Genomic DNA, 18,062 nt, shown 5'->3' with positions numbered 1-18,062 from the left:
GTTTGAGGACCGCTGATTTGAACAACCTTTGACATTGTACTCTTGAGGTTGTACTAGCTGTCGTTTCCTTCTTGAATGTCACTGACTTCACACAGCTGAACTGTGTCAGATTGAGTAAACGGACTGCAACTAAACAGACAATTCCTCTGTTCTTCCTCCGATCTCTCAGTCAAACATTTTCTTTCCACCTCCCTCGCCCTCATGCCATGTCATGGAAATACTTATGGATATTAATTTAATATATATTTAATACTCCAGATAAACTCGACCACTCATGCACACAGAATAGTTATGCCTATCAGTATTATTTGTAAAATATATTTTAGGCATTTTAATGCTGTATTTGACAGAGGTTGGTGTACAGAGACCAAGGGTAGAGAGAGAGTACCACTACCAGAGCATGAGACAAGCTGGGGGTCAGATTCAAAACCTGGTCCTCACTCTCTCAAGGAGCTCAATGCAGCATGACATATCAGTATTATTTGTAAAATATATTTTAGGCATTTTAATTATGTATTTGACAGAGGTTGGTGTACAGAGACCAAGGGTAGAGAGAGACTACCCCTACCAGAGCATGAGACAAGCTGGGGGTCAGATTCAAAACCTGGTCCTCACTCTCTCAAGGAGCTCAATGCAGCATGATCTGCGGAGCAACCAACTCAACCACCAGGCACATCAATGTCTGTCATTTCAGATTTATTGGTTTATTGATCTCTATTTGATGTTGGCATGTTGACCTGGAGAGGCATGCTCACACAGGCGCCTTTTTCATACATGGCCATAATAACCAGACTAATGAATTGTATCTTCAAGACAGAAATAATCCAAACACAGCCTGCATGTTGCTACTAGGGCCAGTAGATGGCTCTGTTTTAGAGGAAGTGTGGACTTAGTGGTTAGGTTTTGACCATTCCTAACAGAATATTAGCCTGGATGTTATAGGCAAGAGGGCTGTAAAACAGTTGACATCAGTGCTCCACAGCTTCCAGAATACTGTAATGACCACTCTCTACCTTGTAAGCTTCTGGGTGCACCACATTACGTAATGCTTAATGAAGCCTTAATTCTAACGTATTTGTCATATAAATATACTTTGGGCACAGGGAATGAGGTAGACACTGAGTGATTTATGGTAATTGCACGCGCACACACAATTGTGTGAGTGATTGCATGTGCATTTGTGTGCGTCTGTGTCCTGAGTGTAGGTTTGTATTTTGTATTAAGCAGACCCTCACAATAATGTGATTTTAGGTCCTCAAATCGTTGTGATACAACAAGCTTAGATATGCTATGTATGACTGTAAAGACTGCTCAGATAATATCCAGATGCTGTTACATAACCAAGTTAACAACATTGAGTTAACAAGACAAATGACAGTTTGATTACACTGCACTTTACAAAGGGTGAAGGACTGATGTGGTATTGTTTTTTCCCTCAAGAAGCAATAGAGAGTAAAAGAAGCAAAAAGTGGAGCTCCTTGAAGTGTTTTGACTGTAAATCCAGACTGAGAAGTGAAGCCACACATCTTTATGATTAGGTAAACCTCAGAAGTCTTTCATGTGAGCACTCTGCGAAACCTCAGTGGGCACATCCTGTGTGGTATGCAGCTCAATCAAAGGCAATGTGTCCTCTTCAACCCCCCATTAAATGCACACGATTAACACTCATTTCCACCAAGCATTTTTGTACCAGAACTCTGCAGGGAAGTGCCTTGCTGTCTCAGCTACTGTACATAGGTTTTCATACATTTTTTTAAGGATATAAAATGCTTTTTGCGGATGCAAAAAAAGAAACAGGACTTGGGAATGTTTGTGTATTTTTAGAAAGGCTTCTCGGGCTAAAGTGAACATGTTGCTCTGAAATATTTTCCAACATCTGCCGCCCATCAGGATGTCTGCTTTCTGAGCCACTGCTGCATTCCTGAGCTGCTCCCTCTACCTGGATCAAAAAACACCCTTCCCTGTATGTATTTCCCAAGTTGTTGCTCTTCGTTCTGCTCTAATAATCTCAACTCAAAGCATCATCAATGCCATTAGGTTTTTTGCTTTTAAAGGGATGGATGGGTGGACGGCTCTTAAATGCTTAGCACTAGCATCAGATTAAAACTGTTCCTGAAATACTCATACTGTCTTCTTTTCCAAAATAAATTACACTAGCAAATCCATTATTAAATCAGTTTCACAGGCTTGTGGGTCATGGAACTGTTTTGGCATACAAAGGACAATGTTAACTGTGCTTTAGAAATTAGTCTAAATAAGAAATTAAACAAAAATAACGGTGCAGGGCTTTGACATCAAGCAGCAGTTTTTTCTTTCTGCAGCTGCAGAACACAATTGTAAGGCTGTGTGACCATGGAGACAGCTTTGTCACCCTCGTTTCCTGCCTTACCCCAAGTCCTACTTCATAATATTTCTTCATGCCTACTAAACTGGAACATGGAAGTGAGCCAGGAGCCCTCCCTATACTTCACACGTCTGTTTACAACAAAAAGGCAGCTGTTGATGAATTAGGTCAAATTCGTATTGCTGTCCCTCTCTGTGTAAAAGCTTATCCCTGGATACGGTCATTGTTGGCTACTCGTGAGTCGTTGTATAGGAATACCGTAGTCATTGTCCCCATTGCATGGTGTCTAATCCTAGCCCATTGAGAACAGCACTTAAGATTCTTGGCATACTCCCATACGCATTGCTACTCTTGGACTTCATCTTTTCTTTTTTTCTTCCCAGAATTAGTCAAGTGTATGCCTAAGCCAGATCAAGTGAAAGCATACCTAGCTTTAGAATGGCATTCCAAAGCACAAGAAGTCAGGAGTGTCTCCAAGGATCTGTTATATAAGAACAGTCCAGCACCACACACAATGTCTGTCTGAGAATCTGTTGTGTCTACAGTATGATATAACTGAAGTATTTTCTCCACTGGAAATATTGACTTTGAATGGCCTTTCCTTGCTTCTGTGCGTGTGGATGGTAATGTGTTTACATTATGCCACAAAGTAAAACTGAATTGTTTGACTTCAGATTGACTGCAATGAATGAAGTGAGAATGACAGTGTTATATTTCATAAATAAATCAGTTTTATTTGTAACATATAAAATTAAATCATTTTACAATTTATTCCAGTATGACACATAATATCCAAATAAAGTAGCTACATTTTTTTGATAAATAATATTAATAACAATAATAAAAACATTCATTCATTCTTTTACATGTTTCGCTTTGTCTTTCTGATAAAGTAAGGGAATTCCATAGCTGCCACAAAACATGAACACTAATGCCCACATCAGGTTGTAACGTAACCCCACACTTGTTAAACAAGTCGAGGGGTTATGTTTAGTGTCTGGTTCATAGATTACAGGATTGTATACTAATTTAAGTTGCGTATGCGCATACATACATACATACATATACACACACAAGTCTATGGTTTGGGACATATCTAATGTTCAAGATCAAAATATACATAGCGAACTTATATCCGATGACAAACTTTTACATTTACAAATATTAATTACACGTTGCTCCATAACGAAGCTACCTAGTATGCTCCAATAATATGAAGCGATTCTTACTTAAGAATGCTGATGTAGTCACAGCAAACAGTGCACTTCATTAAGTCCTCATGATGTAAGCCCACAATTCCTTGGGAATCTAGTTACAACAAGGAGTTGATTGGTGGTCAATTAACACCCCTGCATTAGAATGGCCTACCACTGGCTGCCTGTCAAATGTTGCGTCTCTATCTGTCAGGGGTTTGGGTCACTCCTAGCCAATCACACTCAGTCTCTGAATTTGTGGATGTCATTGGAGAGGCGGTAGAAGGGATAGGAGGCCTCGTTGGCGTGGGGACAGTTGTAGGTGCACTTGCAGGACTCGATCATCATGATGTTCTTGTTGAAGGTCTCACCGTCCTCGCAGCGGAACTTGACACGGATGGTTCTGGTGTCATGGGGGCTGCAGCAGCGTCCGTCCACACAGGCCCCGCAGTACTTGGGCCTGTACTTCTTCAGGCTGGAGCAGCCAGCATAGGTGAACTTCACTGGCTGGCTGGACTTCTTGGTTCTGCTACACTTCTTTCCTTTCTGGAGGACAGCAAGAACAGGGAAATATTTAGCCAAATTTGTAATCCACTGATGTCTGCTGATGATACATAACAGTACATTTATATTGTGTGTGTGTGTGTGTGTGTGTGTGTGTGTGTGTGTGTGTGTGTGTGTGTGTGTGTGTGTGTGTGTGTGTGTGTGTGTGTGTGTGTGTGTGTGTGTGTGTGTGTGTGTGTGTGTGTGTGTGTCATGTATGTGTCATGTATATATCATATTATTGATGGTATATTGCCATGGCAGCTCAAGCTCACCTTTAAACTAGAATAAGGTGACTGCGTGCATGGCCGCACTTCACAGATGCGTGTCTCTTTGATGAGCTTGCAGTCACTGTTGTTGTTGGTGACTCTGGTGGAGATGCCCGTCCCACAGGTCTTGGAGCACTGAGACCAGGGTGTGGTTTGGACAATGCACTTCTGACTGTCAAACATGTGTCCCTCTGGCTGGGTTCTGTAAGCTGTGATATACAAAATAAGAAACATCATGTTAGCAACTTGGAAGGTTGTACATATTTTTTTTAATTATAAATGAAAGTGAAGCAGTGCTTAAAAATGTATTAAATGAAAATGGGAGCTTCATCCTTACCAGGTAGATTCTTGAGTCCACCCTTGACAATGGCGATGAGCTCGTTCCTGTTGGTGAGGTCTCTCTCTGACTCATCTGTGAAAAAGTCTTTGCCAAAGATCTTCTCCAGGATGTCTGTCTCCTTGCCATCGTCACACACCCATTCCTCACAGCACTGGCCAGGAACCTTGACCAGTCTGGGGTTGGCACATCCTAGGTTGGGCAGGGAGAGCTCCTGTGGGCACAGTGGGACACAGCCCACTGCCCCATCAATGCACGTGCACTGGTGTTTACAGTTGGGCTGGAAGCTCTCGCCATTCTGGTAGATCCTGCTGTTGTACTCACATGGTCTGCCCTCTGACTTTGCTGCAGGAGAGGGAAAAAGAGGAAAGGAATGTTATTCTTTCCTGCTTCACACAGAAACGTCTGCTGAAGACATCACTTGCAGCCAGATAATATAATAACTGAAATTATTTATGCTGTCTGAGGAGTCACTTTCCACAGAGGGCTCTGTGCTCTCAAAGTAGACTTTAATCTACATTCCAGTATTAAATCATACAGGCTAAGTTCAATCTCTTCAACCAAAAAATGAAACAGAAGCAGTATAAGAATTGTGCATAAATATGGAGCCGGAATAGCCTCATCCGTACCTCTGCAGATTCCACGGATTGTAGCAGTGAAACTGGCCCCAAAGTTGCATTCCAGTCCTTTGGTTGGATCACAGGGCTCGGGCAGGCTGCAGTCCTCATTGAGCTGCCGCGCACAGACCTTACAGCAGCCGCAGCCGTCCAGCACCAGGCTGACGCCAGGCGCACACTTCGGTACCTCCACCGGGCATTCACACACGGTGGGGCAGGACGAGTAACAGAGGACCTAAACCACATCAGAACCCACGGTTAAAAACGACTCACTTTTCCCAGTCACGGCACACAGAATCTCAACAAATAGCCTACTAATGTTACTTCAGTCTACTCTCCGATCATTAAAGGTAAATTGACAACAAATATATAGTTGTATTAAACCGACCCGTCAATAAGAGTAAAATAAATCAATAACTTACCAAGTTGAAACTTCCGATGAAGATAACGGTGATAGTAAGCATCATCATCGTTGATAATTTTTGCTCTGTCGTTCGTAAGGCTACTCAAGAAATATTATCACAATTCCCTTTCAGAAAGGTAGTGTTGTCTTCCGATGAATCCTATAGTGTTCCAGTCAGTCGTCTTTATCGAAGTGGTGGTTTTCGTTTGTTTTCTAAGTCGTCTCCTTAGTAAAGTGTCCCAGCTCCTGGTAGCAGTTGCAGTCTGCCTGAGTCCGGGCACCTCTTCTCTTATATACCGTAGTGGAAGCTGACGTAGTTCTTGGCTGCCTGCTGAACTGTTCCAAAACTATGTGAGGAATGTTTCTTGGCGCGTTTTCCATCCAAGACGAAGCTCCACCCTGTCTAAGTTTTTTTTTCTTAAATGAATTCCCCCCTGGATCCCATCTGAACACACTTTTCCGTCTCCCTACTCCCCTTAATTATTTCTCACATCTTTCTTTTCAAATCTATTACCAGTTGGGCTGAAATTGCTTAGACTTTTTTTCCCCTTTTTTCTGGAGGGGATAGATTAAATGTTTTCATGACATTTTGTCATCTTAATGTTTGCATTGAATAATAAATAGTTAATATCAGTAGGCTGGATCTATGTCATATTTGTTCTATATGGCTTTATTGGCTTATATGCTCCAGCCGTGCCCTATATTGACATTGCAGGTTTTGATAGGCCTATAAGACTATAGCATATAGCATATTATGTCATTGTGCCAGTGCCGTCATGATCTAATTTAATTGCCTTGACTGGCTCTGTAATCGTATGGCACTGGCAGTGAGACTAATTTTAACTACGCTGAATCAACTCATTTGCATATGGTAGGCTATGACGTCTGGGTTTTAAATGGGCTGTTACAGAAAATTCACATTCGCTGTAGGTTTTTCTGCTCGCGTCTTAAGAGTGGGAGAAATACGTTTTAACCGAGTCTATTTCTGGCTTTCCATTCCCTTTATTCAGAAGAGCTAAGTATTTCCAGATGCGCAGCAGACCTTAGACGTAACAATATCGCCATATTTGGTATGGCAGTAGCCTACATTATTAACATATTTCTCCCTTCGCCAGCCAACCACAAAGCATTCCTGACAGCTTAAGGGTTGTTAAATATGTTCTTCATGCAGGAAATTCCTTTGCATTCCTTGAGTTAATTTACTTTTCACGCAATCTGTCCATCACGCTTCGGGGAAAAATGGATCTAGTATCCAATTTTCCACAGGAGATGTTGGTTTGGGGGGGGAGAAAAATACTTGGTCTAGCCTAGTCTACGATTCATCGGGGTCTCAAATAAGTCACATTCCACCGAAGTTTGAAATTATTCTGTTTTGTCGAAGTTTTGATTTTGACCAAAGACTATAACGAGATGCCTATACGAACCAATGCGAACGAATGACACTGAGCATGGTAGATTTTTGTTTGTTTATATTCCTTGAGGTTTATACGAGGACTGGACATAACTGCGTGCCCTTGTTGCAACTTTGTCTTACGATAGGCACGAGAAAGCGCAGAACAATAGCCCAACTAACGGACATGGTTGTCAAGATCGCAGAGTGCTACTTCGGTGAGTTGTAAAAGTATTTATTTTTGCTTTATGGTAGCCTATATTATAGCCTACCCCTTATAATTTGGTGCATGAATTATACAATCGTTCGGTTTCGCTTATCGTTAAGTATAGAATCATTTTGGTCGTTCGTTATTGTTAAGCACTATAACTCATTAAGTCCTGCATGTTATTCTCTTAGCATGTTGTTTTTATTTGTGTCTGACATAGTGTCATACTTCCATACCAAGGCACTAGATGGTGATATGCAAAGGATGCATGGCTTCACCAAAGATGATTAGTCTGAAATTACTTATTTTGATCTGACCGTGACAATATGATTATCCAGATGTCGATTAATATAACAGGCAGGCTAGGCTACTAAATATTCGTTGTTTGTGTACTATTTTGGGGGGGATTATCTTGATAGAAAGTCTGACAGATGAATGATGATAGTGTGCATCCTTGTATGTTTGGAGAGGGGGTGTGTCTGCTCGACAGTCGACTGCAGGGTGCACCGTGCATATGGTTTATTGTCTGGCCATTCAAGCATATATGTTTACTTATGTTGTTGAGTAAATCATATCAGAGCTAAACTTTTGTCCTGCGCTCACGTCCGGTCCATCCATTCTTTAATCGTCCACCGTGCGTCCTGGCGCATATGGTTCTGTCAGCATAATATGATGTGCGTGCGACGGTGCGTGTGTGCGTGCGTGCGTGTGTGTCTGTGTGTGTGTGTGTGTGTGTGTGTGTGTGTGTGTGTGTGTGTGTGTGTACATGTTTGCAACATCTGAAAGATAATTTCACTTTATGAAATTGAAATGACACATTTAGGCTAAAGCTTACAAGGCGATGATATAGGCTATACATATTTTAGACATAAGCAAGTTATTTTGCCACACAGGGTTAAACAAAATATAAATTTCATAATGAATATGAAAATGTGAGGGTTCTGTTAAAAATAATATTAACAGTTATTTCCTAGCTCAACTATAGGGAATGTTTTAAATTAACATTCATGAAAAGATTATGAGCCACTGTATATCTAATTGAGTTAGGTGGAATATGGTGCAAATATGCTATATAGCCTACTCTGCTGTGTACATAGATAATGGGTTATAGGCTACATTATACAATAATGTAGCCTATACTAACTGTAACAGTCCCATTATTTAGATCTTTGCTTTGCACTATAGGCTAAACCTGCATGCACTGTTTTCACTCATTCCAGAATGTATACCAACCAGGTGTACCTATATGAAGGCTTTCCTTCATCTATTCTAAACTAAGCCACATTCTTCAACATGGAGAGAGATTCTGCTATCTGGGCCAGACCCAGACATCCATCGACAATATCGAGTGATGGAAAGAAGTCTGGGGTGGGTGGGGGGGCAGGAGGTTCTCCTCCTGCATGGCTCATGATGGCTGGAGTGGAAAGTGGAATGTGGGGCTCCTGGAATGTTCCGGAATGTTTAGACCAGTCATGGATAATTGAGTGAATCTGGAATAAGAAAAGACAAACGTTGAGGTCCTGGGGTGTGCAGGAAGACTGTGCTTCTGATGTCTAAAGAAACATTCCATCCATTCAGAGAGCTCTGCTGGGCCTTCCTTTCAGATGGTAGGCAGGCACCATGGAGAGATGTTGTTGCACACTTTGTGTCCATATTCACAAATCAACAGTTCTGTATCACTTAAGCACATGCTTAGCCTATAGACTCCAAAAATTCACACCCATGTGAAGTATGTGGTCCAACTCCGTGTGGGGGTCCCCGGAAGTTCCAGACCCATGCAGGAACGCTCCCAGGGTGCCGGCCCGGTTCCGGCGAGCCGGCCCGCATCCGAAACGGTTGAGAAATGACATGCAGAGTTACCGTGTGGGGGTCCCCAGGGGGTCCCTCTACTGTACTGTACTGTCACTACTGTACTGTCACACCCAAAAGCATCTATACAGTTAATGTGTGTGTGTGTGTGTGTGTGTGTGTGTGTGTGTGTGTGTGTGTGTGTGTGTGTGTGTGTGTGTGTGTGTGTGTGTGTGTGTGTGTGTGTGCGTGCATGCATATGTGCGTGTGTGCGTACGTGTGTACGTCTGAAACAGTGCGCAACAGTGACACTTGGTGGTGAAAACAAACAAACAATATTTTCGTACTCGGACACAGCCAGCCAGCCAGCCAGCCATGGGGACAGACCAGGGACACACAAAGCTGTCTGGAGTGGTTAAACTCAGAGCAAAGGAAAACTATATATATCAGTTTTATTTGGTAATTTTGTATGTGGTCTCCCATCTTTGTCATACTGAGAGTGTTCTGTTCAGTAGAATCAGTAGCCTACAAGCAGCGTGATATAACTGAGTACAAGCAGTAGGTTGCTGTGAGTTTGATTGGTAAACGTGTTCACCTGTGTTACTGTGCATAAAGTGGGGCCCCCTGTGTGGGACACTTCTTGGGGTGGCCTTGGCCTGACCTTGGTTGATCCTATAGAGCGTCGCAGTCCCGCCTCCTACCCTGGACCAGGAAATGAAACCCAATGCATTATTCTCATAGACATTTCTTAAAGTATTTATTTAAAGACGGTTACGCCGCGGACAAAGCCAACTCGAGTCGTGACAACTCATGACAACACAAACAATATTTTGGACCAAACAAATAATTACAAAGAAGAAAAACAACAAAAAAAGTGTTGTTACCTGCCGTTTTTTTCTTCTTTCTAATTATTTGTTTGGTCCAAAATATTGTTTGTGTTGAGTTGTCACGACTCGAGTTGGCTTTGTCCGCGGCGTAACCGTCTTTAAATAAATACTTTAAAAAATGTCTATGAGGAAAATGCATTGGGTTTCATTTCCTGGTCCAGGGTAGGAGGCGGGACTGCGACGCTCTATAGGGGCCCAGTAATATTTTCTTGTTTTGTTATTGAGTTGGGCAGTAGTGTTTTTGAGGGGCGCTAGCCCCTTCTATAGTTTAACGTTTGTATTTAGTTCAATGTTTGTTTTGTAAACGCCATTGACAATGAAGGGAAAATGATGTCAAAATGTGCCTTACATCATATTGTCTCTTTATTGTTAATGGCGTTAATGTTTGTGTTGGCACAGTTTGTTTTACATCACCATACATCACCTATAATCAACATGAGTTAGACTTATATTAGCGCCCCTATATCACTTCACACGGGTGTGATTTTTTGTTTTTTAGGTAGGTTATATTGTTTTGTTTTGTGCACTTTTAAACAGCACAGCAGTGTGTTGCTCTTTGTTATGGCCTCACAAGCCAAGTCATAAAAAATGACTTGTAGTTGTAATGTGTAGACCTACTCCTATGTTCTCCCATATCTTCCTCATACTCTTGAGTCCAAAGTGTTGTTTGATGCCATAGACCCCGTTAACAGCGCACTCGCCCAGCATGTAACGCTAATAACGTTAATTGTGGTTGTGTTTCATGTTATAGTGTGAACTGTACGTACAGTAGCTGGCCTGGCCATGCTGGCACCCCACACACACAGTAACTAACACCTCCAGTCCCCAGGCTCTGAGACCTGCCATGCTGTAGCAGAGATTCACGGGGCTGCCTCCCCTGTTTACGAGCCAGGGCGGACTGTCACTTGTTGGGCTGCCTGCCTGCGGAGGAGCGCTTCACTGGGAACTGATACATTTCATACACGTGATGATGATAGTCGACGCGCGTCATCAGAACGCTGTCGCTTTGCCTGGAGACTGGAGTGTGGCTGACAGTTTAGCACGCCACTGTAAATAAAGAAGAATAAAGAAAAAAAAACAACACGTGGGGAGCGCAAACAAAGCAAGCGAGTATCGGGTTAACTAACGGCGGTTATTCTCATTCATTTGTTGTTTTCTTTAGTTTTGAGGTTGGTGTGAAAACATGGCTGGTTTAATGGCAGGCTTTGGCAATTTCACCCACGCCGTCGTTCGGGGTATCCCCGCGTCCCTCGCCAAAGAGGCGCTGAGGACGGACAGCTTGGACGTGGACCTGACAGGCGCGCAGAAGGAGCATGAAGCGTACGTGTCGGTGCTGAGGCATAAACTCGGACTGGAGGTGATTGAGCTCGCCGCGGATGAGTCTCTTCCAGATTGTGTGTTTGTGGAGGATGCCGCCGTGGTTTGCGGTGACACCGCGCTCATTACGAGACCCGGAGCAGAGAGCAGGAGGAAAGAGGTAAATGTCTTGAAACATGTTTAGAGAGAAGCGCAGGACATTAGGAGTTAGGACCACATAAAAGTTTGATGTGTGGTGTTTGCCTTCTCCCCTTTGCTGCCTGACCTGCTTGCTAATGTTTAGCGTGACGCGTGTTGTTACTGGCACCAGCTGTGCCATCATGGGATCATAATGTAACCAAGGGCTTGCCTATACAAAGGGATGTGGATGTGGTGATTATGGCATCAGGCAACGCCCTATGAAAGACGCCCAGTTGCCTATAGTCACTTGGATCATCCAAGTTGGGTGCGAGACTATTTTAAAAGCATCATCAGCGCCCATGTCCTGGTGAAAATCTGACCTAAACTTGTCCCGCAGACTCGCACAACACGTTATCAGTCTGCAGTTCAAAGATCATAGATGTTTTTCTATCGTCTATCATATCTTCTACTTAATAGGCAAGTTTTATCTTGTACATTGATCTTGTACATGTACAGTATGCTCCGGTCAGCAGCTGTCACTGTCACTTAACATGGAACTGCTTATGAATAACACACTTGTTTGAATTGTTATCCCAGTCTTTTACAGTAATGCTGAATAACCAGTTAATGGCTATTCAGGAACCATGACAGCACCTGCTCTTCAGTTCAGGGTTGTATACCACCACTATTCCTCTTATTTGACTTATCTATGGAACAATGCATTTCCATAATTAATATGCTTACTTGAGCTGACAGACTGTCACTCCCGGACAGACTTCATAGAAAATTAGGACTTTATAGACAATTCTGGTGCATGCAGTTTTGGTTGTATAGGATAATTAGGCGGTAGCATTGTCTCTTAGAGAAAGAGACATACATAATGAATGTGATGGTAGGGTAGCTTCTGTGAAAGCGGCTGTCATTTCACATCAGTCAGTCTCACTGGGCCCAGGGCTGCTAATGGTCCCCATGTGGCTAAGATATTGATCAGAAATCCTGGCGCTTCCATCAACAACACAGACAGCTGTCATTTAATCAGATTATGGAGCTAGGAGTAGGAATATTATTATTCACAGAAATACATTAATTTTGATCACACATTACACCCAGCTAACATTAGGGGATCTGTACTGCGCTGAAACTGAGTAGCCTACAGGAAAGTCTTAGTTTGGACTTGAAGATTTGAGCAAAATGCGGGCACATTTAAAAAGTGCAAGCATGCACTTACACTTTTCAGTGAAGTGAATAATGAAGTATGCAATGATCACTAGGCCTATAGGACATAGACTTACAACTTATGTATCTCATAAGATAGTCAGACCAAATTGTTGATACATCATAATGAATGAATGACCCTCCTTTCCATGCTGCCTTCAAATCCAGACCCATGTTAGGCGGATCAGAGCAATGGTCACCGATAGTGCCCTATATGTGTGCAATTTAGGTTTTTTTGTGCGATTATTCTAATGGCAGTGAAAGAATAAACATGTTGTTCACATTATCCCAAAGAATTTCAATTTGTTTTGTTCAAAACGCTTCAACCCATGTGGTGTACGATTATTGTCACCCATGAAAATTCGAATCAATTAAATTCAGTGTAGCAACGCAATAAAGGTTGAGGATCCAAAGCTGTTCTTTATCTCAATTGGCAACTAATCACTTGTTAGTTGTTACTGGTACTGTTATTATTTTCTCCTACCACTCAGCATTCAGAGGTTGAACATAAGCCTTCCACTACTCATTATTGACTACATGGAGTGAATTCTAAATATGTCTAGTGGTGGTAATGTGAATCACTGTTCCATTAAGCTGTGGCATAAAAATCCTTTTAAATTGAGGAAATATTATTTGTTTAAATGCAAGGTATTATTGTGTACTCCAGACTGAAGTTCTTCCTTGAAAAGCACTCCCAACAAAGTGTGAATTTATAAGGTAAGGGAGTAAGGATTAGTAGGCTGTATTATGCAATCTATAGCCACTTTGTTTGCTGAGTGAGGACACAGCCGTTGACTTTTGATCAACTGACCTTTGATTTCTGGTTACCCATGAAGCCATCAGCATCAACAATTACAAATCGAAAACAAGTATAGTGTATGAGCTTTTAAAAACCACAGACATTGACCTATACTATTAATTTGCAGGCAGCTATTGCTGCAATCTACTGGTAATTTCATGAATTTATTGCAAAACCATTTATTCAGTCTGACAGCCATGAATATATAATTTGTTTTACAATGTGATATGAATTAATTTGATTTGTCCTACTGAGAGCATATAGTAAATGATCTGCTACAGTCATGGTATTCATTGTCAGAGAACAATGTTAGACATGTTTGTGACTACATGCACAGCAAAATCATTATACATTCACAGACAATCATTTTAACTCTTGAGAGTGTAAAATGAAACTTTATGGGTCCTTTTTTATACACTTTGCGTCAAATTAATGTTGCAGATTTTACTGTGTAGTAATGACTCGTGACAACAACTGTGACGCCTAGTCAGTCTGCTAGGCTACTTGTTATCCATTTACAATAACAGAGTTCTAGTTGTAGTACCAGATTCAATGCCAAAAATGAATACATTATATCTTTCATTAGAAGTTCCCTTTAAAGTGATTTTTGAGATGTTCAAATACACTGTTTCAACTTGTATGTAGACTTGTACTTTAGACTAATGTATAGTACTTGAAGTGAGTGTTTTACAAAGTTATATATTTTGATAGGAACCAAATTTACTATGACAGATCTGTAACTGAAAATATTGTACAAATGGAACGACGGATCCATTTGGTTCTGTTTGTACACTCTCAGAGGTAAAAGTACACAGAGCCACACAGGATTGTACAGTGTAGATTGAGATCCCAGAGATAAAAAAGAAAACGTCAGATCAAATGGGCGTCCGTGGCATAATTCATTTCAAACTAGAGGTCCTTGAAATGAAAAACATTCAGACTGTAGACTAGAGCATCCAATGTATGGCTGTTACCCCAAGCACTGAAATACTAACTGACTGTAACTGAGTCATCACGAAATCAAACGCATGACTGAAGCAGACTGTTAATGTGCTAATCCTCTCAAAAGATGTGCCCAAGTATTCCGATTTCCAGGGAGGAAGTGATTTCAATGTAATTCAGGAGGAAATAATAAGGTTAACGTGGATTGCATTAGACTGACAAGCCTAACTGTCTCTGTCTAATGCCCAATTTATGCTCAGTCGTACAAAGGTGTCGTGATCCCAAAATAGCAGATCTATAAGCTCACAATGTGTCATCCGTGATGGATTGTGAGCTTATAGAGCTCTTATTTGTATAGATTGGCTATTTTCAGCATGGGACATCATCGTACGACAAAGTATAAATCCGGCATAAGCCTGTTAACTCTAGCAGCAATTTGTTGAGCCATTGATTTCCTGTTCAGGGAATTTGTTGTTAATCTTCCATAGACTCTGAGGTCCAGTTAAATTAACATTGTGCTAAATCTAGCCTATATGTAAAACAACAGAGACAACTGGCAGTGTCCAGGCACTGGTTCCGTTTACTTTCTTGACATTAGCAGGCTTTCATTGTGCCATACTGGCTCACGCACATGTTTTAGCTTGATAAATCACTTTGGCAATTGGCTGTGTAAGTAAGGTTGGCTAAGGGCAGAAACACGTAGAGGACATTGGCTATTAGTCAAACAAAGCCTATACTATAACTTATCAGTGGGACTGGGATGAGTATACTGAGCATTAAAGTCCAATCAGTTAAAGTCCAGTCAAAGAGAGTAATAGCTTTGGGTGAGGCATGAGAAGAATGTTCCTCTCAGAAGTCCTTATCTACCTATTAAACACTGATAACGTGTCAATTTGTCATTGCATTGAGCTCTGTATCTCAGCAGCTAGAAGGGCATGGAGAGTGTAGCTGAAAGAGAAGTAGCAAATTGCAATACTTTGATAGTCGTGGCAAATCCTTATTGTTAAATTAACTCTGGAGAGTTTACAAATGGAACCAAATTCCATTTGTATACTGCTAGAGTTGAATGAACATGACGATTTTACAGTGTAGGTGAAGCCTTGTGACCGCTATTATCGGGGTTAGGTATTTTCAAAGCTTTAGAGTGGGAGTGGTAGTGGTGGTGCGCTTCCTTTGCGGCCTAGAACACTAAACCCGGGTGATTTTCACCCGGACAACAATATTTTTGTAATTTTCATAATGTTGCCGATGTCTGAGGTGGGTGGGTCTTTCAGTACCTTCATGACCTTCATGATGCTCATCATAGAATTTAGATTTGTTTCCCTGCCCCCCATGTTTGTTTGAATTGCGTTTTGTGTGTGTGTGTGTGTGTGTGTGTGTGTGTGTGTGTGTGTGTGTGTGTGTGTGTGTGTGTGTGTGTGTGTGTGTGTGTGTGTGTGTGTGTGTGTGTGTGTGTGTGTGTGTGTGTGTGTGTGTGTGTGTGTGTGTGCGCGTGCGTGCGTGTGCGTGTGCGTGTGTGCGTGTGCGTGTGTGCGTGCAACCATGACATTAACTGTAAAGGAGCTGTCCATGCTTTTATTTTTGGTTCCTGACAGCTGAAAGCCTTTGAGTCAAAAGGCCCAATCGAAATACACCACTTCTTTCGTGTATCATCAGATGGCCAACTCAGTGTCATGTCATGCAGCCGTGCCCTCGTCTCCGGTCCTAAGTCAAAAAGGCCAGCTTCTGAGGGTGGGCTGTATAGTGGCGGGGGCAGCAGTGGCGTGCACAGATAGACACTAGGTGGTGCTAGAGGCGCACCTGCCCTTTGCCCTCTGGACAGCAATGTGCCTTTTTGATTATTTTTTTTTTGTACAGTGTACACTGTACAGTATGTGGACCATGGTGACATTGATCAATTCTTGATAAAACGCTTCTAATATATTATTTATGCCCCAAAATCTATAAATCTCACACTATTAAGCAACCGGCTGGTTCCACACGCTGCACAAGTTGCCCTTTTTTCACTTGAGCACTTGCCCCTCTAAATTCATGATCCTATCCATCCTTGTTACTCCCAGAGAGAACCTCAACATTTTAGTCTCTGTTACCTCCAGCTCTGCTTCCTGTCTTTTCCACAGTGCGACTATGTCTAAAACATACATGTGTACACTACAGATGTCATTTTATTGAAACAAGAGAATAATAGCATAAGAGCTAAGAGCATAATAATAGCTTAATAATTTATGCTGAGCATTAGTCAAAGGTATCAAACTTGAACAGTATGTTTAAATTGGAAACACGCGCAAGCACACACACACACACACACACACACACACACACACACACACACACACACACACACACACACACACACACACACACACGCTCCCTCATTTAGATTCCTCTAAAGGAGCCCTTTTTTGTCCTGATCGTACAACTTATCGATACCTATATATCGAGGTGCAAAGGATTCCAGCTTTGCATAATTTTCTTTGTGTCCAATAGGCCTACATCTGTTGCAGCCTCAGCCTCGCTTTACTGGCTGGTATCTACAAGATGGGTCCACTAAAGTTCCCAAATCAGTCATGGAGTCAGTGACCAGCCCAATGTACTGGAATTTGGTATGTAGTGGCCTTTTGACAAGCTGGCTGCTGGATCAATGTAGCTTGGGTAGGAGGAAGGTTCTCAAGGGACTTGCTACCATTTGTTTGACCAAGATCAGCCTTCCCTGACTATGTGAAAAGGAGTGCAGAATTTCCATGTCCAAAGATTGGCGTATGGTCATCGTCATATACAGCAAGAGCTGTAGCCATAGCAAAGTAGATGAAGCCATACAGTGGCTTTCCCAGTCCCTCTAGGACAGGGGTGCCCACACTTTTTGTACCTGAGGGGGCTTTAGAATTGCGGCACTGGCGTTACATAATAAGACAAACACACTTGCCTACATATTCTGGCCAATCTTTGGACATCGGAGTTGATCTTTTCAGGCTCCAATGTGAGAGTGACCAGGGTTTATGTGAGATGCACTCCTGCACTCCTTTTCCCATAGTCAGGGAAGGCTGATGTTGGTCAAACCAATGGTAGCAAGTTCCTTCCTCTTACCCAATCTACATTGGTTCAGCTTGTCTAAAGGCCACTACATCCCAAAGTTTCAGTACATTGGGCTGGTCACTGACTCCACGGCTAAGACTTGGGAACCTTACTGGACTCATCTTGTAGATGCCAGTAAAGCTTGCACCATCCTCCTCCACTGAGTCATGAAAATGCAATGCTAGAATCCTTTGCACCTCCTCGATATATAGAAGTTGTATGATCAGGACAAAAAAGTCTTCTCCGTGAGGAATCAAAAGGACGGAGCGTGTGTGTGTGTGTGTGTGTGTGTGTGTCATGTATATATTATATTATTGATGGTATGTTGCCATGTCTAATTTAAACAAAGGCCTACTGTTAAAATTCGATACACCTTTGACTAATGTTCAGCATAATATATTATGCTATTATTATTATGTTCTTATCATGCTATTATTTTTTCAATAAATTACATATGTATACAGGTTGTTTCTTTTCTCCAATTTGATCAACTCTACACTCACATCTGGATGAAACGTAACATTTTTGATATATGCCATACAGTATTTGTAATAAGCAAATCGGGGTGCTCTAGAGGGATTTAATCATAAATATGAGCATTCCAATGTGTTTCTAATG

The 18,062-nt window shown here is 41.9% G+C and overlaps 2 protein-coding genes across 3 annotated transcripts in view; one reads left to right on the top strand and one right to left on the bottom strand.

The window, feature by feature from the left end:
- Positions 1-3,058: 3,058 nt before the first annotated feature.
- On the bottom strand, positions 3,059-5,957 carry ccn1 (cellular communication network factor 1). Its single transcript, XM_079505142.1, has 5 exons — positions 5,726-5,957; positions 5,316-5,538; positions 4,687-5,031; positions 4,356-4,558; positions 3,059-4,083 (listed from the first exon to the last, which is right to left on the bottom strand). Exons 1-5 carry the CDS (start codon positions 5,771-5,773, stop codon positions 3,781-3,783), a joined length of 1,122 nt encoding a protein of 373 aa, XP_079361268.1. The 5' UTR covers positions 5,774-5,957; the 3' UTR covers positions 3,059-3,780.
- Positions 5,958-10,828: 4,871 nt separating this feature from the next.
- The window catches only part of ddah1 (dimethylarginine dimethylaminohydrolase 1), an 82,520-nt gene continuing 75,286 nt past the window's right edge, over positions 10,829-18,062 (top strand). For both annotated transcript variants that reach the window (XR_013790310.1, XM_079504983.1), the window contains exon 1: positions 10,829-11,456. Coding sequence is in view for 1 of the 2 variants with exons in the window: in XM_079504983.1 (XP_079361109.1) it covers positions 11,163-11,456 (294 nt within the window). In the remaining variant the exon portion in view is untranslated. The remainder of the gene's footprint in view (positions 11,457-18,062) is intronic.

Source organism: Electrona antarctica, assembly GCF_951216825.1.
Source record: "Electrona antarctica genome assembly, chromosome: 7".
NCBI classification, from domain to species: Eukaryota; Metazoa; Chordata; class Actinopteri; order Myctophiformes; family Myctophidae; genus Electrona; species Electrona antarctica.
The sequence above is the reverse complement of the archived record's forward strand: the minus strand, read 5'-3'. Positions and strand labels throughout refer to the sequence as shown.